General features: G+C 43.1%; 1 protein-coding gene across 32 annotated transcripts in view; it reads left to right on the forward strand.

The window, feature by feature from the left end:
* KALRN (kalirin RhoGEF kinase) overlaps positions 1-22,338 on the forward strand; it is a 783,799-nt gene that overhangs the window by 289,966 nt on the left and 471,495 nt on the right. For all 32 annotated transcript variants that reach the window (XM_051859217.2, XM_051859218.2, XM_051859219.2 and 29 more), the window contains 2 exons: positions 13,290-13,482; positions 19,088-19,600. In XM_051859217.2, the coding sequence (XP_051715177.2) occupies positions 13,290-13,482; positions 19,088-19,600 (706 nt within the window). The remainder of the gene's footprint in view (positions 1-13,289; positions 13,483-19,087; positions 19,601-22,338) is intronic.

The raw sequence follows: 22,338 nt of genomic DNA on the forward strand, positions 1-22,338 counted from the left end.
ACTGTAGAGATCAGCACAGTGACTTTTGAGTTTCGTGTGAGGAATAAATTAGATAATGCATGTAGAATACTTAGCAAAGAACTTTATGACACAGTAAAAGTTAGCTTTTAACATTAATATGTGAATATGTCCATTTTGCCAAGAGCAGCAGCTCCAAGCTTGAGGAGCTTGGCTCTCCTGTATGTCTCTCCAACTGGAGGATTTGAGGTCCTCAGGATGCAGAGCTTCAGCCCAGCCTGAGCGATGCTTTGCTGTTTTCCTGCGGAACTTCACTGTCTCTGCTTCCTCCTTGCAGTGGAGGCACAGCCAGACACGGGCTCCTTTGCACGGCCTGTGCCTGCTACCTGAGTTATTCCTTCAGGGCTCTCTTAAAGTTCCTTCTCTTGATTTAGGTCTCTGCTTAAATGTCAGCTCCTCAGCTGGCCTTTCCTGACCACCTGAAAAGTTTTTAAGGCTCATCGTAATTTGCATTATTCTCCTTATCTGACTGCTGTCTTATGTGCCTCTTTTCTTCTAGGAGGTAACCTTGTCTTATTCACATTATATCCCCAGTGCCTAGTACTGGGAGAGCCACAAAACAAATGCTCAATAAATATTGGTTAAATGAGTGAATTAATGAATTAATGGACAACATGACATATTTATGTGACACTGTATTTATGAAGCACTTCCCTAACTAGGTTCTCTTTTTTGAAACCATATAAATCTCTGTAAGGTTACACATCTATCAACCATAGCCTGGCCACAGCTCCCCATATATGACAGTTGCCATTCAGGGTAGGCACAAGGTTATGGCAATGCATAGGGACAGCCTTTATTATAGTTGGGACAGAGTGGGGTGGGGAGGGAATATATCAGTAAGAAGAGTTATTTAAAATTGTTTATTTATTTGAAAGGCAAAGTGACAGAAACAGATCTTCTGTCTGCTGGTTCATTTTCCAAAATGGCCACAATGACTATGGCAGGCCCAGGCTGAGGCCAGAGGGCTGGAAATCCATCTGGGTCTCCTACTTGGGTGGCGGGGGCCCAAGTTCTTTGGCAATCCTCCATTGCCTTACTAGGTGCATTAGCAGGAAGCTAATCAGAAGAGGAGCAGCTGGGACTCAAATTGGCCCTCTGATATGGCTTGCTGGTATAATATGCAAAGGTTTAGCCTGATGTGCTACAACTCCAGCCCCAAGAGAAGACTTCTTGGAAGAAAAGTCTTGTGATCTGAGTTTTGAAATGTGAGTGGAAGTTATCCAGGCAGAGTTGGAGTGGAGGAGCGCAAGCACAAAAGCACAGAGATAGGAGAGGGCCATGTCTGATGCAAATTGAAATGAAGAGGGTAGCCAAGAGAGGCAGGGAAAATAGGGTCTTTTAGTGAGGAGGTCACTCTGACAGAGGGATCAGAGAAGGTAAGGAAGATCAGAGAGGAGAGGGTAGCATATTAATCTGACTTTTTGGTCAGATGATAATGGTAAGTATCCAGGGTGATTCATGAATGTACCAGACCTGAACAAGGACCTGGGGAGGAGTCCAGAGAGCAAGGATTTGAGGTGAGCTGAGAGGAAGTAGTGCTTGGCTCCCAGAAGCCAGACTAACCCAGGGTAAAGTCCTATGCTGGGACTGACCTGGTCCCAAAGCAATCTGTGGCTTGAGGCACTGGTATCCTCAACAAAAACACTGAGTCTTCTGGTACGTGAAACAGGACTGGGATAATAATAGTAGCTAAGACAGAGAAAGCAAATCCAAAGGCATACAAACAAGTAGGTCAAATAATCTGTGAATGAGCTGGGAGTGGTTTGAAGAATGAAAGATTTAAGCCTCCTCCAAAGACACGCGGAAGTGCTAGGAACAAAACAGCAGCAACTGTGCCTAAGAAAACCACTGTGGGGGATGGGGCTGCTAAACTGTGATCTCTGCCAGGCTTAGCAGGCTACCTTGAGTGAAAAGGTCAGTTGTGATGTGCCTGTCCATTCATCTGTTATCCACCTGCTGTGGCCAGCACAACTGGGTTCACAGACCGGGAGCACAGCCCAGTGGGTCAAGAGATAACATTGAGGACATCACATATGGGCAGGACCTAAGAAGTACCTAGAGAGACACCATGAGTTTCTTAGAAGAATGAGGTGAGGCTACTAGGTCAGGCATAGGATAAGAAGCAGTAACTCCATTTTCCAGTGGCCATTTAGAAGTATAAAGGGAAGCCTGAAAAGCAGATCTGCAGTTGCCAAGGCCTCTGGGAGAGGCTCCACAGGCTGAAAGAGGAGGAGCTCAGTTTTTGCTTGGAGACGTACTCCAAGGGCAGAAATCCTCCCAGGGCTATGCTTTCAATGAATAACTTCATTCTGGAGAGTGTGCAACCTTGACAAGAGAAATTCACCAACATTTTCAACAGGCTCCTCCTGTATAGCGTGGCTGTTGGCTCAACTTGCCAGTGTGTTTCTGACTGTTTCATTGTTGCTCTGAGATGGCTATGTGTTAGCTGCTATTTATTAATGCATATCCTAATATCTGACTCAGACAAGGTGAGGCTTCATCATTAAATGCCTAAAAGAGTCATTGTTGTCCTTGGATCACTGGAGGAGTCTCCTGGGTCTCATCCCATACGTACTTTCATCAGAATATCTGAGAGGTGTCCCCACCATTTTAAAATAAGCATCCTGTGCAACAATGAAAGTCACTAACGTTTGAAAAGCATTGGCCTAAAGTGGTGAAAATGCTTTTCTGAGATCGCAGACTTGCTGAGAGCAAACAGCCTCAGTGACATTTACTGAACAAAAGGGTAAATGGTGTAGAATTGAGCACAAGAAACAGCTGATCAATCATCTGGTCATTCATTATGACTCCTGGGCCCTAGAGCCCTAGTTCATGGCTCAGTTTGGAGGGGATGTGATTTATCACACAAGGTAAGGAGCTGACCAAGAGGGACCAAAGGGGGCCTGTGCCCCAGATGGGAAGATTATGGGGCCAAGTAGGAGTAGAAGGATGGAGCAGTAGCTGCCTTCTCCTTCTCAGGAGTGGGTTTGGGAGATGGGACCAGGGCATCTAAGATGCTAAAAGTGGTAGTTCTGGTCCCAGTTAATGTAGCATTTCACACTGTGGTTCCTTCCTTATTTCTTGGACCTCATTTCTCTCCTGGCTCTCTCTTACCTCTGTGTGTTTTCTTAAGCTCATCTTTCTTCACTCATGTCTTGAATATTGATATTCCTGCCAGTTCTATCCTTGACTCAGAAAATGACTCTTTTCCTCTTCCTGGTTTCTCTTGAATCATCTTATGCACTTGTGTGCATTTCAACTCCCACAGGTTCATGGATTTATTCACTGAGCAAATGATCTGAACACTTACTATGTGCCAAGTATAATGTGACTCCCAAATCAGAATTGCCAGCTCAGGTTTCTCTTTTCATCTCCAGACAGTATATCAAATTGTCTTCAGAATTTTGCATATCTATGAGATATATATCACTTCTATTTACATATTATTCATAACAATAATAAAAATAACTGTCTTAGGGTATGTTCCGTAGATAGAGATTTAGGTGCAAGTGATTTGGGAAGGGTGTGCTTTTCAGAGAATACTCAAAAAGGAGTGACTGAGGATTGGAAAGGGGAAGAAGCAAGAAAAGATGTGGTCTCAGTTAAAGCCTCCTTGAGTGGGAGCCTGGGAGGGCTCTGGGGCAGCTACTCCCCTGTGAAGTAAAGGAACCAGGCTTTGGCGCACCACACCTGTGTAAGCGAGGTACTGGCCTGCCCTGGGGTGGGGATATAATGCCCAGCTTTCTCTTGGAGACGTGGTACCCATCAGTCAAACACAGTCTCCAGAGATGGTCACAGGCATAAGCATCCCTCAGTGTTGGAGGATGGGCATCCTGGCTGGGGCCCCAACAGCATCTCCTACGGCAGCTGAGGCTGATGTAGGATGGACAATGTGGCTGGCACCATCATGAGTGCCTTATGTGTACTGACGAACTAGAGTGTAAGACAGCCCTGGCATGTAAGCACTTATTGGGCATGTTTTACAGTGAGGGCACTGAGGCACAGGGAGGCTGAAAGTAACTTGCCCAGGGTTCCACAAGAAGTAAATGATGGATCTAGGATTCAAAATCCATCTTAACTGCTTCGTCTACTTCCTCAATTTATTTTGTCTTCATAAGCATCAGGGTTTTTATTAGGCATGGGGATTCCAACAGTAAAAGAAATACACAAATTCTGGCCCTCGTTGAGGTTACTTTCTAGTGAGGGAAGATGAACAATAAATAAATAAAATATATTAACCAGATGGTGAAAATTGCTGAGGAGAAGAGTGAATCAGGGGAGGATCCAGGGAGTTTCCATTTTAAATAAAGTCATTTTAGCAAGGACCTGCTTCTCTCATCCCTATTTACTCTTCTCTGTGGCTGCAGTGTAATCTTTCTGAGTGATCTGAGCGTGTTTCTTCTGTGAGTGATACCTGTCAGGGGTTCCTCTCCACCTGTAGGATGCATGCAATCCTTGGCATGTGACTGCGTCCTAATTTGAAGCCTGCTGCCACTGCAGCCTTTTCTCCGGCAAAGCCTAATTCTAACATTATGGTGCCCAAGGCAAGAGTATAAATGGAAGTCCACCAACTGTTTGTCTAGATATTTTAACTTACTGTTGTAAGCCAAGAAACTGTGTTATAAAGCATGCTGTGTCCTTCCACCTTGACAAATGTGTCTTCACAGTCACCTAGGAGGCCAGCTTCAAATGTCTGCTTATTACATTCCTCTGAGTCCCATGCTGAACCACAAAGCAGCAGAGGGAGCCCATCCCCCAGCACAGGCTCTGCCTCCCTTTTCTATCTACTTTTCTATCTACTCTGCAGTTTAGCCTGTGTGGCAGGGGGCCTCATGACTACATGTGGACACCTCAGCTCACATATCTATGTTCTGGCCACATACTTGGAAAAAGCAACTTTTTGCCACTCCTCAGGCCTAGAGGGGCACGCAGTGGTGGTGTGAATTGACCTTGGGGAAAGGACCTTGGGAATAGGTTCCCATAGATCTAGGAAGTAGGTGAAGTGCACTTTGGGTAGAGAGTTTTAGGATTTCAGGTACCAGGAACTTCGTCTAGAAGAGGGGAGGAGTGCATAGCATGGACTCTACAAAGTCCATGGGCCCTGTTGAGGATGATATGCAAGAAGAGGGGTAGAGCCCAAAACAGCACTGCCTGAGGCCCTCAGAGTAGTGCTGTCTATTGTGCTGCTGCCTCTTGCTCCTGGAAATAAGTGAATTGCTTGAAATTTCTCAATATGGCATTGCTGATGCTTCTTTGGTTTTGTGATCCTTCACTGACTGCAGATGGAAGTCGTCCGGTTAGACTCCTTGTCCTAATTTCCCTTCTTTTGTGAGCTCCCTGACCTAATCCTCTTGTCACTGATCCCCAACTCCTGTCTTCAAGCACAAAAACACCCTCTCCTAATGTCAGTGGGGCAGATTATGGTGTGGTATAATAACCGGGGCAGACTTTCAAGCTGACAGTCCTAGTATTTTTGCTTAACCACTTACTAGGCATGGAACCTTAGGCAAATCCTGTGCCTTGGTGTTATCTTGTCTTGAATGGAGACAACCACACCTAGTTTATAAGGTCATTGTGAAGATGGAGCGAAATAATGTACAGCAAGTGCTAAATACAGTCCTTGGCACAGAAACCAGAAAAACAGCACCTTCAGAGATCAGGCTGTTTTCACGGAAAGATGCCAATTATATTACTTCTCAGCATCCAGCCCTTGGGCCTTCTTCCTCCTCTCCTGAGTTAGCCAGAACTTCCTAGAGGATGTTAGTGCCTGATTTCTATGTTTAGTTGTCAGGAATTATTAGTTAATAATGTGTAACCTGCTACTGACTGCCACATGGAGATGCTGGGATTGTCAGCCTCCAGCTCGTGGCAACAACACTGAATATTTGTTGTTATGGACAGAGATTTCCCATGTCAGCATTATTGTGACAATAGGGATGGAGCATGGAAAGCAGGATAAAGAGGAAGACTATCCTCCCGGAGCAAAGGCCACTTCCCTTGCAGTGGCTGAGATAGGAGGTACAAGACAAACAGTCATGCTAAGCTAAGCTGTGCACAATGAGAACACTGATGGAACCCCAATAGAATAGAAGCCCTCATAAGCTAATGCACACAAGAAATATTTATGGGCTGATAAGCTATAGATAATAATCAAAGAAATATGAATTTAGACAAAGATTTCAAAATCCAAACACTGGTGCTGGTGAGGATACAGTAAGCGGCTACTTTAGTACATTGCTGCTGGGCATGTATGGCAAGATACCTTTTTTCTTTTCATTTTCAATTAACTTTATACGCAGAAGACCAATTCTATACTAAGTAAATATTTCAACAATTTGCACACAGCACACACACGCACACACACACAAACTCACAACTGTTTGGGAACAAGTTTTACAGTTAATTCTCATAATACAAATCATTAAGGACAGAAGTTCTGCAGGAAAGTAAGCGCACAGAGACTCCAGATATTAATTTAACAGTTAACACTCTTATGTATGACATCAGTGATCACCTGAGGCTCTTGACATGAGCTGCCAAGGATATGAAAGCCTTTGGAATCCACAATCTCCGACAGTATTTAAACAAGGCTATAAGCAAAGTAGACGTTTTCTCTTCCTTCAGAGAAAAGTACATCCTTCTTTGATGGCCACTTCTTCCCACTGTGGTCTCTCTCACAGAGGTCCTTCATGTAGGACATTTATTTTGCCACAGTGTCTTGGCTTTCCATGCCTGAAATACTCTCACGTGCTTTTCAGCCAAACCAGAATGCCTTAAGGGCTAATTCTGAGGTCAGACTGCTATTTAGAGTGATTTTTATTCTATGAGTCTACTGTGTGGACTGCTTCCCACGTTGGATCATTCTCTCCTTTTTAATTCTATCTGTTATTATTACCAGACAAATGATCTTGTTTATGTGATCCCTTTAACATTTAATCTTATCTATATGATCACTTTAACACTTAATCCTATCTATATGATCACTCCAACACTTAAGATGGCATTTTTAACCTCCAGCTTAATGGGATTTGGAGTCCCAGGGCAGATTTTTAAACTGTATCCTAAGAAGTAAGTCCATAAGAATGTATATAGCTACAAACTTCCTCCTCCTTCTCTTATTTCCACTCTTATTTTTTACGGAGATCTATTTTCAATTGACTTTATACACATATGATTAACTCTATGTCAAGAAAAGAGTTAAGCAGTTAGTATTAAGAAGAAAAAAAAACTGTCCCTTGACAGTCAAGACAAGGGCTGTTCAAGTAATTGCTTCTCAAAGTGTCAATTTCACTTCTGCAGATTTCCTTTTAGGTGGTCTATGCATTCTCACAAGTCAGGGATTATATATGATATTTGTCCCTTTGGGACTGTCTTATATCAGTATGATGTTTTCCAGATACATCCATTTTGTCGTAAATGACCAGATTTCATTTTTTTTACTGCTGTGTAGTATTCCATAGAGTACATATTACATAATTCCTTTATCCAGTCTTCAGTCGTTGCACATTTAGGTTGATTCCATGTCTTAGCTATTGTGAATTGAGATGAAATAAACATGGTGGTGCAGATAATTTGATTTGTTGATTTCATTTCCCTTGGGTAAATTCCGGGGAGTGGGATGGCTAGGTCATATGGTAGATCTATATTCAGATTTCTGAGGTATCTCCAAACTGTCTTCCATAGTGGTTTACATTCCCACCAATAGAGGATTAGAGTATGTTTTTCTCCAAATCCTCGCCAGCTTTTGTTTGTTGATTTCTGTATGAAAGCCATTCTAACTAGGGTGAAGTGAAACCTCATTGTGGTTTTGATTTGCATTGCCCTGACAGCTAGTGATCCTCAACATTTTTTCATGTGTCCATTGGCCATTTGGATTTCCTCTTTTGAAAAATGTCTGTTTAAGTCCTTTGCCCATTTCTTAACTGGGTTGTTTGTTTTGTTGTTATGGAGTTTCTTGATCTCTTTATATATTCTGGTTATTAATACGTTACCAGTTGTATAGTTTGCAAATAATTTCTGACATTCTGTTGGTTGCCTCTTCACTTTCCTGAGTGTTTCTTTTGCAGTACAGAAGCTTCTCAATTTGATGTAATCCCATTTGTTAATTTTGGCTTTAGTTGCCAGTGTCTCTGGGGTCTTTTCCAAGAAACTTGGAAATTTGCCTGTGCCAATGTCTTACAGAGTTTCTCCAATGTTCCCTAATAATTTGATGGCATCAGGTCATAGATTTAGGTCTTTAATCCACTTTGGATGGATTTTTTTGTAATGTGCAAGGTAGGGGTTGGGAAGGCCTTTATTACTGATTTATTACTGATTCAATTTTTGTCTTGGTAATGGATCTGTTTAGGTTTTCTATGTCTTTATGGCTCAATTTATGTAGGTTGTATGTGTCCAGGAATCTATCCATTTCTTCTAGGTTTCCCAGTTTGTTGGCATACAGCTTTTTGTAGTAATTTCTGATGATTCTTTTTATTTCTGTGGTGTGTATTGTTACATTTCCTTTTTCTTCTCTAATTTTATTGATTTGGATATTCTCTCTCCTTTTTTTTTTGGTTTATTGGACCAATGGTGTGTCAATTTTTTTTTTCAAAAAAACAGTTCTTTGTTTTTCTGATCTTTGTATTTTTTTTGGTTTCAATTTTGTTGATTTCTTCTCTAATTTTAATTATTTGTTTTCTCCTACTAGTTTTAGGTTTGGTTTGCTGTTGTTTTTCTAGATCCTTGAGATGCATTGATAGTTCATTTATTTGGTGCCTTTCCAATTTTTGATGTAGGCATCAATTGCTATAAACTTTCCTCTTCACACTGCTTTTGCTATATCCCATAAGTTTTGATATGTTGTATTGTCATCTTAATTTTTTCCAGAAATTTTTTGATTTCTCTTTTGGTTTCTTTTAAGTATGCAGGTGCCCTGTAATTAGGTGCATATGCATTTATAATAGTCACATCTTCCTGTTGAATTGATCCTTTAATCATTACATAGTGTCCTGCTTTGTCTCTTTTAATAGTTTTTATGTTAAAGTCTATTTTGTCTGATATTAGGATGGCTACACCAGCTCTTTTTTGGTTTCTGTTAGCATAGTTTATTTTATTCTATCCTTTCATTTTCATTCTGTATGCATCTTTTTGTTAAGATGTGTTTCTTGGAGTCAGCAAATAGATGGGTTTTCTTTTTAAATTTATTCCGCCAGTCTGTCTCTTTTAACTGGGGAGTTGAGACCATTTACATTTAGGGTGACTATTGTTAAGTACCCACTTTGCCATGACATATTCCCATTAATAGTTCCAATGTTTTACTTTGGGTTTCCTTTGTACTTTTACTGGATCATTTTCTGCATTCATCTTCTTTTGTAGTGATGTTCCTGTTTCTGTGTTTCTCTGTGTAGCACATCCTTGAGTATCTTTTGTAGGATTGGGTGGGTAGTTATAAATTCTTTCAATTTCTGTTTGTTGTGGAAGATATTTATTTTTCCTTCATTCATAAATGAGAGCTTTGCAGGGTACAGTATTCTGGGTTGACAGTTTTTTTCCCTTAAGACTTGGAATATATCTTGATATTCTCTTCTTGCCTGTAGGGTTTCTGATGTGATGTCTGCAGTGAGTTTAATTGTGGTTCCTCTGAATGTGTTTTGGTGTTTCTCTCATGCACATTTTAAGATCTTTTCTTTATGTTTTGTTGTGGAGAGTTTTACTACAGTGTGTCCTGGTGAAGATATTTTCTGGTCATGTCTATTCAGAGTTCTGTGTACTTCCTATACTTGGATGTCTCTTTCTTTCTCCAGATTGTGGAAGTTTTCTGTAATTATTTAATTAAGAAGACCTTCTAATCCTTTCTTTCTTTCCACACCTTCCAGAACTTCTAGGATCCATATGTTGTGTCATTTGATAGTATCTTGTAAATCTCCAACAGTGTTTTTTAGTTTTATAATTTTTTCTTCTTTTGATCTGACTGTAATATTTCCAGAAATTTGCCTTCTTGTTCTGATATTCTCTCTTCTTTCTCACCTATTCTGTTGTTAAGGCTTTCCACTGCATTTTTTATTTGATCTATTAAATTCTTCATTTCTAATACTTGATTCTGACTTCTCTTTACTATCTCAGTTTCTTGGGAGAACTTTTCATTTAGATTGTGAATTTGTTTCTGATTGCTTCTAAGTAATCTGACAATTAATTTTCTGAATTAGAGTTCTGGCATATCCTCAATCTCTTCATCTTCACCTTCTATTATTGAAGTATTGTAGTGTTCCTTTGGGAGGCTCATAGTGTCTTACTTGTTCTTATTTAGGATTTTTCCTTTGTTTTTAGGCATTTGTATATTTTTTTTCTTTTTTTGTCTGGTTGCTTTTCTTTTTAATTGTGTCTTTATGATTTAATGGAACGTCTGTACTTTCAGTGAGTTCCAAGAGGTGTGTGCTGGATGTGGCCTGGGTGCTCTGTTCAGTATTCCATGGTGGAGCAGGTATCCAGTGTAAGACCCTGTGGGGCTTTGTAGTTTTCCTCTGGTTTTTTGGTTAGAGGAGGTTGTGCACTTCTGTTGGTGTGACCCATCCTTTCCCTCACAGATGTGGGATGCCCCAGAGTTAGTCTCAGGTGTGTTCAGGGTTATATTGTCCTGCTTAATGAACTGTACCTCTAATCTGTGGAGATTTTCTTGTGGTGAGGTTTCCCCCTGTATGAGCTGCTATGGGTCTGTGCATTGCAAGTGGAATCATGGAGCCCCCACCTACTGGAGCCCTCACTCACTTCTCAATTGTGGTGGAAGTGGATACAAGCTCTGGTACATGGAACCCCGCCCATTGGAGCCTGGCTCACTTCTCAGTGGTGGATGGAGCAGGCTCGAGTTTTCAATATTCATTACTTTTCCTTGTACAGCTTGTGTGATGGGGAAGAAATTCTTCTGAAATGATGTGGTCCATGTTCCTGGGTGAGGGGTGTGGTGGAGTGGCCCCTACTATTGATGTTTGTGTGTGCAGGAGGCATAGGCATCAGTCCCCTTCTTATGTTTGAAAATGTGAACAAAGTGGCTTCTCTCAGCTGGCTGCAGAGCTGGGTGGGGAGAAGAGGGAAGGGGTAGGGAGATGGGCAGGGGGTTGCCCAACCATTCTGTTCATTCCTCTATACCTTCTTTTTTTCCCCATATGGGACTTAAAATGCAATTTGCCAAGCTCTCCCTCCTATTGCTATTTGCAGTTCCATGGACCCATGATTTCCCATCTCACCTGGTCTACTGTCCACTGGGGGCTTGCACTGACCTCCCTGGTCCAATCCTCTGTGTATTTTCTCCTCTTTTTAACTATCTATTTTTGCCAGTGTGACTCAGATCATCCTGTTGCTATAACACCATCTTGGGATCCTTCAAGATACCTTTTTTTTAAAAAAAAAAAAAAGATTTTATTTAATTAATGCAAACTTCATAGGTACAACTATAGGAATATAATGGTAAAGATAGCTTTTGGTAAAGTATTAATGACAGTGATTCAATTGTGGTATAGGCATATGGTGGATCATGTATCATTAAATATAATAGTTGCAAGGAAATTTTAGATGTGAGAAAAATACAGTTGAAAGTAGAACACTATATGATATGTAAAGTATATGCACAAAAAAAAAAGATTCAAAGGAAATAGGCCAGAGTATAATAAACTCCTACCTTTAGTATCTCTTATATAGATGTTTCAATATTTCAGCTTTCTTGTAGTTAACAGGTTATCCTTTTATAAAGGGAAATAAATCCTATAAGTTAAGCAAAAGTCACATTGCTATTGGTTAATAGGGCAGAGAAACTATATGGAAGACCCTGGCCATTTAATTCAATCATTGCTGGAGAAGAGGCAGCTCTTTTCTTTTAGGATGCAAAATTTGGGAGGAAAATGAAGACAGCCTGCCTCCCACACTGCACAGAGTCCCTGGTCTAGAGAATTTCTCATGTAACTGGGAGGCTACGGAATTCTGTTGCCTTATGCTTGAGACCCTCACACAGTCACCTGAGCTGAGCTGTGGTGTCTTCACAGGGCTGTGACATGCTCATCACCGGTTGAGATTTGAGAATAAAGCCTGAAAGGGAGTTTTTCTTCCTTTTGTGACCTAAATCCCCAGTGGTGGTCTTCCCATCAGTAGCTATAAGTGACTGATAAGTAGCAGGCGTGTCTGATGGTCACATACCATTCATAGTGGCTTAAACAAGTACAATCTGGGAATCAGGAAACCAAAGTCATTTTGTGTTATAAAATAAAGATAGATTAAGTAAACCACAAATAAGAGAAGACTCCTAACTACCAAAACAGACTTTCTGCCAAACTGAGATGTTATAACTATTTAACTTTAGTTTTTTCTTTCTATTCTTAGTGTTTAAATAATTTTTTTTCTTAAAAAGTTATATAGCAACATCTTGATTCACTTAGCCTGTTTATTTCTTGGTTTGCAAGATGGTCACTGTCACTTCAATTGGCCTTGATTTCAAGAGTTCCTCTCTTCCATCCCCCTCAACATCCTGAAACGTGCACTTTCTTGAGCCAGCTCTTACAATGGAGGTGCATGAGACAGCTGGACTGCATCCACTGTTCCAACCAGTCCCACCCTTGGGACTGAGTGATCAACGTGATTCAGCAACCTAATATTTCACGATTGACATACATTTTGGGCTACAAGTAATGCATCTTAAATATGGTGGTGGCAAACATGTGTTATTAATTGGCTGTGTACTATCTCTAACCAGTTGGTAGACCTGGCCTAGAACCCTTTGTTGAGAAGGATTCTTTGGTCCAGTCTGGGGTCAGCTGTGACATGTACTGGTGACTGTCACTGATGCTGGCATAGGGAAGAACAGCATTCCTGCCAAGGACTTTCCATCTCAGATTTAAGGGATAACAAGGCCCCTATCTTTAGAGAGCTTCAATTCAAATGAGGAAAACATGACTCATTGTAGGAACAAGAAAGGGAGACAACAGTTAAAAGAGAAATCAAATACAACTGTGAGTACCCAAAAGGTAAATACCCTGAATACAGTTGTCTGCGAGGAAGGTCAAGCTATTTGCTAAGTGCTGGGAGAAGACAGAATGCCATAGCCCTAGCTCAGATGGGGTTAATCTAGAGAGGTTTTCTGAAGCAGTACCTTTTGAATTGGGTTGGAAGGCGGCTAGGAGATCTGGCGTGAAGTTGGAAGGGTGGTGCAAGTCAAGGGGAAGGCAGGGTTCCGGTGCTTTTTGACTGTGTTCCCCAAAGTCTCAGCTGCCTGCAAGGACTGTGCCTGATCTCTGACCTCCCCACAGTGAGGACGTGTGCAAACGTGGCTTCACCGTCATCATCGACATGCGGGGCTCCAAGTGGGACCTCATCAAGCCCCTGCTCAAAACGCTGCAGGAAGCCTTTCCCGCCGAGATCCATGTGGCCCTCATCATCAAACCCGACAACTTCTGGCAGAAGCAGAAGACTAACTTCGGCAGCTCCAAATTCATCTTTGAGGTGAGCCAGACTTCTCTGTTAACACCTGCTTTCCCTTCACCTCTGCCACTCACACATTTCTCATTTCCTCTTCATCTATCTGCATTACAATATGCAACATGTCAAGGGCTGAAATTTTAGAATTCCTTGGCCACCATGACCTTATCAGTTAGAGCCTGGGAAGAATGAGAAGCTCGAGAGATGATTCCTGGGGCCAGCGCTGTGGCTTAGTGGTTTAAGCTGCTGCCTGTAGTGCTGTCATCCAATATGGGTGCCTGTTCGAGTCCCAGCTGTTCCACTTCCCATCTCTGCTAATGTGCCTGGGATGGCAGCAGAGAATGGTCCAAGAACTTGAACTCCTGTACCAACACAGGAGACCTGGGTGAAGCTCCTGGCTTCAGCCCAGCCCCAACCATTGTGGCCATTTGCAGAGTGAACCAGCAGGTGGAAGATCTCTCTCTCTCTCTCTCTCTCTCTCTCTCTCTGCCTGCCTCTTTCACTGTAACTCTGCCTTTCAAATAAATAAATCTTTAAAAAAAAAAAAAAAGAGAGATGATTCCAAATGTACAGCGTCATCAGACAATCCTACACTGTTGGAGCAGTGTAAGTTCAGGGAGCAACTTTACAGTTAGTATCAAAAGCCTTAAAAAGAGTTTGCGTCCACTGATCTAAAATTTCATGTCCTAGGTTGTCGCTCCCCCTCTTCGTGGAGGAACGACACAGGACCCTGCGCTGTTCTTTCGTCTGCTCGGCCCTTCCCGGGTTTACTGCTGGTTCTTCCCGGGTTGGCTACTATCCCTTCCACCTCCGTGGAAGGGCAGTTCCCCCTGGCCACATTCACCACTTCCGCAGGGGAGTGGCACACCGCCGGCCGGCTCTCTGGGGGGCTGCACAGGTGTTCCCTTAGATGTTCCCCTTAGATGTTCCTTTAGATGTTCCTGGTGCATGCCGTCTCTCTCCTCCTTTATAGTCCTCCTCCGCCAATCCCAACTCGGCTGCCCACACGCCGAGCACGCTGCTTTCCTCCAATCAGGAGCAAGTCCTACAGTTTATTGGCTGAACTGGAGGCAGCTGTGTAGAAGCTGTTTACTTCTCTCCCAGCGCCATATTGTGGGAGAGCAGATGCATAGAATAAGTCTTAATTCCAGTAACTTAGTCCAGTCCGGATTGCTCCCCACACTAGGTAAATATTAATACAAGTGCTGAACCAAAAGAAGGCAAAAAGTAACTTAAAATTATAAACACAATGACAAGGATGTTCATCACAATGTCTTTTATGATAGCACATATCACATATGAGTGTACTTCAAAAATTAACAGAAAATGTAATTAAAAGATGAGCTTATTTTGGTGCAAAAATATTGAAATCTCATGCATTTTTTAAATAATACACATTTTCCATGAACTTTTTGAAGACTGCTCCTATGTACATACATATATATATGTGTGTGTATGTGTATGTATATGTGTGTGAGTATAAATATAGATATAGATATATGTTGTATCCTAGTTACCCATTCATTTTGGGTACATTAATATAAAAGGAGTCATTAAAAGGAGTCATTAAAAATTGCATTAGCAAAAGAGTATCTTCCAAAAATGTTCGTGATGGTACGGTGGTTAAGTCATGGCTTTGGATGCCTATATCACATATTAGAGTACCTAGTTCAAGTCCCAGCTGTAATTCCAACCCAGCTTCCTAGTAGATAATAGCTCAAGTACTTGAGTCCCTGCCAGCCACATGGGAGCCCTGGATTGAATTCTAGGGACCCAGCCTCAGCTGTTGTGGGCATCTCGGGAGTGACCCAGTGGATGGGAAATCTCTCTCTCTCTTTGTCTCTCTGTTGCTCTGCCTTCCAAATAAGCATAAACAAATAAATGATTTTTTTAAATGTTAATGTATTATTTACAGAAAGGCAGGTTATAAAACAAAATAAGAAGTGTAATCTTGAATTTTAAAATTTTTTTGTTTTCATTTTATTTGAAAGTCAACAATACAGAGGGTAAGATAGAGACATACAGAGATCTTCCATCTACTGGATGCAACAGGAAGTCTAGGCTAGGCTGAAGCTAAGAGTTCAGAACTCAATCTGGGTCTCACATGTGGGTGGCCAAAATCCAAGCCATCGCCTGCTGCCTCCCAGGGTATACATTAGCAGGAAGCTGGATTGGAAGCAGAGCTGGGACTCAAACAAGGCACTCCAGTATGGGATGTAGTTGTCCCAAGCATTATCTTAACTGCTGTACCAAATTCCTGGCCCTGGAATTTGCTTTTAAGCACTGAGAAACACAAGAAAATACTAGAAATGGTTTACTCTAAGTGGTTGGATTATGAGTGATTTTTATTTTCTTTGTATTTCTATTTTCTTTCAAGAATGATATATTACTTTTATAATCAGGAAAAACATGTTGTTTTTAAACTGAATTCCAGAGGGCAAACGAGTCCCTGGAGAAGCTTTAAGACAACACATCAGCTTTTATCAATGACTTAAACATATTTTCTAGCCAAATTTGAGCTGTTTGCTTTCTCAGAATTCTGGCCCTCATCTGCAGGGGGATGAAGTGGGGGTGGGGTGCCGGGAATGGGAGGCAGAGAAGGAGTACTTAAAAGCAGTGCTGCTTCCCATTGCAGACTTGTGTTTCCCAGAGGCCAGCAGCACCTGTGTGTGGGGTGATGGTCCTGGGAGGCTGGGATCTGAGTACAGTGACCTGACCCCTGACGGGGCAGTTCTCACTGTATGTAAATAACACAAGAAATAAGGCTTGGTAGAAAAACTCTCGCAGTCTCCTAGCACCCCTGTGGAACACTGGGAACCCTGTATGGAAATGCTGTCTGTAGTTTTGGTTTCTTTGTGCAGAGGTGGTGACAGGGGGTTATGCATTTGTAACCTGAAGAGACTGCAAAGAGTATTTCCAATAAGTCTTGAGACATCTGCTTCAGTGTAGCTGCCCTGCACATCCCATCGGCCTGTACCTGCCCTCACTCCAGGTTCAGCAAACTTGTCTCTGCCTCCTGAACCTCTTGTTCAGGATGAGAGCTGGGGGCTCCTACTCAGGAGAATATCTTACCAACAGCAAGCTTAATACCACTACAGACTGAGGCAATCGTGAGGCTGGGAGGAGGATGCAGGCTTGTTCAGCAACACATACTTAATGAATAATTGGTGAGTCTAATCAAAGAAGACTTCCTAGAAGTGGTAAATTTGGAGCCAGATTTGAGGGGATTAGTACTCAAGTACTTCACAAAGTTTATTGCATATGAGTTGCCTAGGAATCCTGTAAGTGCAGATTCTTTTTTATTTTATAAAAATTTATTTTATTTATTTGAAAGGTAGAGTTAGAGAGAGAGAGAGACAGAGACAGAGATCTTCCATCAACTGGCTCATTCCCCATATGCCCACCACGGCCAGCGTGTCAAGCCAGGCCAAAGCCAAGAACCAGGAGCTGCTTCTTGGTCTCCCACGTGGTTGCAGTGGCCCAAGCACTTTCCCAGGCATATCAGCAGGGCACTGGATCAGAAGTGGAACAGCTGGGACTGTTACTGATTTGCTTATTAATAATCTGAAATATTAATAAACCATGTGGGGTTTTGTCACATATTCAGAAAAGAATTCTGAATACTGGTACAAATAAACCAGGCAACATGATAAGTTTTAAGCTTTTTATTTAGTGAGACAAATGCATAGGAGAGTGAGGGCATTAATCTAATCTAAGGGAGAAAGGAAAGTCTGGAAATTAACTTGGAATCCATACCAAGCAGAAAGCAATCCAAAAGCCATGTGCAGCAAGTGTTTGATTTTGAGCAGCTATTAACAGTTTATCATGAGCAGCGAAGCAAAGGCAGAGAGCGTGGGCAGCCCAAAGGCGTGGACCAACCAGGGTCCATAATGGTGAAAAAGGGTGAAAAGGGCTGGGCTCACCATGTTTCAGGCCTTTAATCCACTTCCAAAGGGGAGTGATTAATTAGTCTTATTGGCAGGTGGACGCACAGGTGTGGCCAGGTAGGGGCATGAGATCACAGGGGCCGTGGTGAAAACGGGTCTTCCAGCTCACAAATCTAATCAGTTTTATCCTATATGCCTGCCTACATCAGAAACAGTACCCATATGGAAGATGGTGCTGCAGACAACAGCTTAACTTGCTGCTCCACAATGTGGGCCCCTGTAAGTGCAGATCTGACTCATGTAGGGCTAGAGTGGGGCATCAGTTCTGCTCCTGGTGAAGCCAGTGCTGCTGGCCCAAGTGGCAAGGATCGAGAGTGCAGGACTTTGTAGCTGCACATTAGAATTTCCTGGAGAGCTTTTAAACCAGCCCAGGCCCAAGCTCTAGTTCAGGCCAATTAAAGCAGAATTTTTAGGGATGAGTTTTTGTTTGTAAACTCCCCAGGGGGTTCTAAGGAGCAGTCAAGTTTGAGAAAGTTTGAGAACCACTTCTCTTCCCATGCCAGCTCCTTCTTGCATCTTGGGGCAGGGGTGGGGGTGGGGGTGGTACAAGAAAGAAGGAAAAGAGGAGATGATCAAAAAGTAGCAAGACAGACAAACTGATTTTAAGGGTTCAAGTAATGATGCAGCTTTCAGATCATTATGGTGAGCTGTGCTAGGGACTGAACATACACTCAGTGCTAGCACCCTATGTGCTTTAATATGCACTGACACACTTAATCCCAGCAAGCACTAGGAGAACAGTACTATGATCTCTGTCATATAGAGGAGGATATTGAAATTCTAAGACCTTAGACAGGTTACATAATTAGTAAGTAGGGCTGAGACCCAAATCAGATATATCTTGGATAGCCTCTCCTTTAGGAGACAGTGGAGAAGCCTAAGTCCCATGGAAAGGAAAAGCTGCTTGTTGAGATACTGGCAGGGTCGTGGGCATCACCAGTTGCCAGGCATAGTCTGCTTCCTTAAGTCAACCCTTCTCACTCAACTCTGCCTCCAGGAGATTGTAAAGGCCTCACTGAGAAAATAGAAAGCCCGGATTACCTATTGCCTGGTTCTGGTTCAGTTCTCTGTATCACGCAAGAGCATCTGCCACCAGGGAGAGCCTCAGAGCTGGGCTGGAGCTGGCTCAGCTTGAGGCAAGCAGACAGACTAAGAAATCCTAGCTGCCCAAGTATCGACCTACAGTGCCTAATGCAGCCATGGTACTTGGGCCCGTGGGCCTGGGTTTTACAGCTATGGAAAACTGGCCTTCCAGGCACTAGGTCAGTTTTCCTCCCAGCTTCTGCTTCTGGCATCTAGAGCCCTGTTGTGGTGGACCTGGGTTAGGGAAGAGGGAAGGTCAGGGATCAGGGACACAAACGCAGTCTTTCCTTCACTTTGATTTTAGTCAAAAGGCCGAGAAGTGATAAAAGCCGTCTTTCCTTAGATGGTAAGTGGTAGGCAGGTGGAGACGCTTGTTGAAGCAGTCTGCATTCTCTTAAAGCTGCTGAGCCTGGCTGATTGGTGACTCCTGGCTCATGAGGCCCGTGGTCTCCCACTCACCCTTTCCTAGGCAGGCTGAGTTCATTATCATGTGGACTTGTCCCGTCGCTTGCCTTCCCTGCCTCCTGGCCTCCTTCCTGTTTCTGCCCTCCTCCCCCCGCCCCTTTCACTAACTCCCTCTCTCTGTCTGCCCTTTCCAGACGAGCATGGTGTCCGTGGAGGGCCTCACCAAGCTGGTGGACCCTTCCCAGTTGACAGAGGAGTTTGATGGCTCCCTGGACTACAACCATGAGGAGTGGATTGAGCTGCGGCTCTCCCTGGAGGAGTTCTTCAACAGTGCCGTGCACCTGCTCTCGCGCCTTGAGGACCTGCAGGAGATGCTGGCCCGGAAGGAGTTCCCCGTGGATGTGGAGGGCTCTCGGCGGCTCATCGACGAGCACACACAGCTCAAGAAAAAGGTGCTCAAGGCCCCTGTGGAGGAGCTGGACCGGGAGGGGCAGAGGCTACTGCAGTGCATTCGCTGCAGTGATGGCTTCTCAGGGCGCAACTGCATCCCAGGCAGCGCTGACTTCCAGAGCCTGGTGCCCAAGATCACCAGCCTCCTGGACAAGCTGCACTCCACCCGGCAGCACCTGCACCAGATGTGGCATGTGCGCAAGCTCAAGCTGGACCAGTGCTTCCAGCTGCGGCTCTTCGAGCAGGATGCTGAGAAGGTAGGAAGACAGCAGGCCAAACCTGAGCTGGGGTGACCTGGGGGGCATGGCTTTATAAGCAAACTGATAGAGGTTGCTAATGCAACTTTCTGAATAGTGCTCATAGTACTTTCTTTGGAAAAAAGTTTCTTATGTGCCCACTAGTTTTAACTAGTACAATTTTATTTCATTCTTACATTTGGCTGATTACTGTTTTTAAATCTTATTCTTATGTAATTACATTCTTATATATTCTTATGTATTTGTTATTTGTTAGGCATTGTTTTAAGCATTGAGTGTAAATTAGCTCATTTGAATCTTCTTACAAATCCTAAGAGGTAATTGAACTCGTTAGCCCATTTTACAGGTGAAGAAACTGACAAGTTCAATAACTTGGCAAGCTAGTAAGTGCGACCTTGCCCTAGAGTCCATGCTTGACACCAGTCTTGGGCATTGTGCGTTTAAGTGCCTGCAATGAGTAGCTCAAGCCAGCTAACAACAAATGCCATTAGCAGCCACTAGCACATTAATGATTGATTATTGCCCTGCAATACACATTACTGTTGACAAAGTATTTTCACATGTAGAGTCTTACTTAGCTTCCTTCTACCCTTAAAAGGTGGGGGTGTCTCTCTTGACATGCAGGGAAACTGACGCTCCTGCTCTTGGATCTACAATAGCAGGGCTCACATCTGAGTCCCATTTTTCTAAGTCTGGACTTTTTTTTTTTTTTTTTTTTTTTTTTGCTGCACCTTTTTTCCTGGAGGTTTCTCCTCAGCTGCTGGGTACTTTCTTGAGTAAAGCACCATTTTTCCGATGGTGAATTTTCAAAGCTTTCACCTTATCAGGGAAAAGTGAGAATGATAAAGTGAAAAATTAAAACCCCTGATATGTGGTGTCTCTTTGTTGACACAAAAGTATCTTCTTTGGATTCTTTTCAAGCTGAAGAGGAGCAAGAATAGAGTTTGCTATTATATGCACTTTAAGAAAAGTAAAGCGGATTCTCCTATCAGTTTTCTGAATATGATTTGCATATTTAAATACAAATGCTATCCCTGAGAATGCCATGACATCTCCCAGTAAATGTACATTTTACAAGCAGTGTCTGATACAATGATTCTGTGCTGTTTAAGAGCCCATGCTGAAGACATAGCTAGGCTTTAAGTGATGAAGTTGAGATTAAAAACTCTCAGATCTGACACTGTGGCACTGTGGGTTAAACCACTACCTGCAGTGCCGGCATCCCACATGGGCACCAGTTCAAGAGCTGACTGCCCCACTTCTGCTGCAACTCTGTGCTAATGTACCTGGGAAAGCAGCAAAAGATGGTCTAAGTACTTTGGCCCCTGCACCCATGTGGGAAACCCAGAAGAAGCTCCTGGCTCCTGGCTTTGGCCTGGCTCAGCCCAGGCCGTTGTGGCCATCTAGGCAGTGAACCAGATGATGGATGATATCTCTCTCTCTCTCTCTCTCTCTCTCCCTCCCTCCTCTCTCTCTCCCTCCTCTCTCTCTCCCTCCTCTCTCTCTCCCTCCTCTCTCTCTCCCTCCTCTCTCTCTCCCTCCTCTCTCTCTCCCTCCTCTCTCTCTCAGCTCTGCCTTTCAAATAAATGTCTTTTTTAAAAAGAATTTATTTAAAAACAGTAAAATCTCTCTTTAATTATGATCTCAGTTTATGTATAACTGGAAGAAAATTACCTCAGTGCTAATACTTTTTATTTCGTTTTAAGGTTTTATTTATTATTTTGAGAGGCAGAGCTATAGAGCAGGAGAGACAAAGAGAAATGCCTTCCATCTGCTGGTTCACTACCCATTGGCCACAATGGCCATTGCTGGACTGATCCAAAGCCAGGAGCTAGGAGCTTTTTCTGGGTCTCCCACATGAATGCAGGGGCCCAAGCACTTGGGCCATCTTCCACTGCTTTCCCAGGCCATAAGTGGAGAGCTGGATTGGAAGAGGAGCAGCCAGGACATGAACTGGCACCCATATGAAATGCCAGCACTGGCCCCAATGCTAATACTTTTGGTTTCTACAAGCCAGGCTTATGGTTAGGTTTTCCGTATAAATTTTCCATTTTCTAATCTTTTATAGTCAAAAGAAAATGAATATATGTAGTTTATAAAGAATGTGTGTCCCTTTCGATGACTGAATGTTGTTTAAGCAGGTTTTTGTAAAAGATATGTAAAAGGGGTTCCTTGACTTTCCTTGGGAAGCTTGGCCCAGTGGCCTGCCAGCCTGGTCTGACCCCACCCTGGCCTACTCTGGGAGAGGAAACTTGAATAACAGATCCCTGCCTCACTCACCAAGTTGTGAGTTACCAAGTCAGCTGCCAGCCACTTTGTGAAGCCAGAGACAGGCACTTTGGCTCCTGTGGCCAGTGTTGGGAAGGTTTGGAACAGCTCCTTTTTAACCTGGGGTCCTTTGTGCTATGGGATATGGAATCTTCCATAAAATCTGGCCTGGCCTGGGGAACCTATTTCCATGAGCCAAGGACAAGAACAGAGACAAGGCTCCTAGATCTGTGTAGTCATGATTTAAGATTTAGAACATTTCATGGTATCCCTGACACCCAAGGATGTAGGAATCCTGTATAGGGCATACAGAGTGCCTGTCTACAAAATGAAACAGTGTTCTGTAGCTCAGAGGTCCTGAGGCAGGGAAAGCTGCCTTTCTGTAGCCAGTCAGGTTCTGTTCAACTGCATGGTAAATTGCTGCTGTTCTTTCATTCTCACAAGAATTGTATAGCATGTCAGTGTTCCTG

The sequence above is a fragment of the Oryctolagus cuniculus genome, chromosome 4 (genome assembly GCF_964237555.1).
Source record: "Oryctolagus cuniculus chromosome 4, mOryCun1.1, whole genome shotgun sequence".
Classification (NCBI taxonomy): Eukaryota; Metazoa; Chordata; class Mammalia; order Lagomorpha; family Leporidae; genus Oryctolagus; species Oryctolagus cuniculus.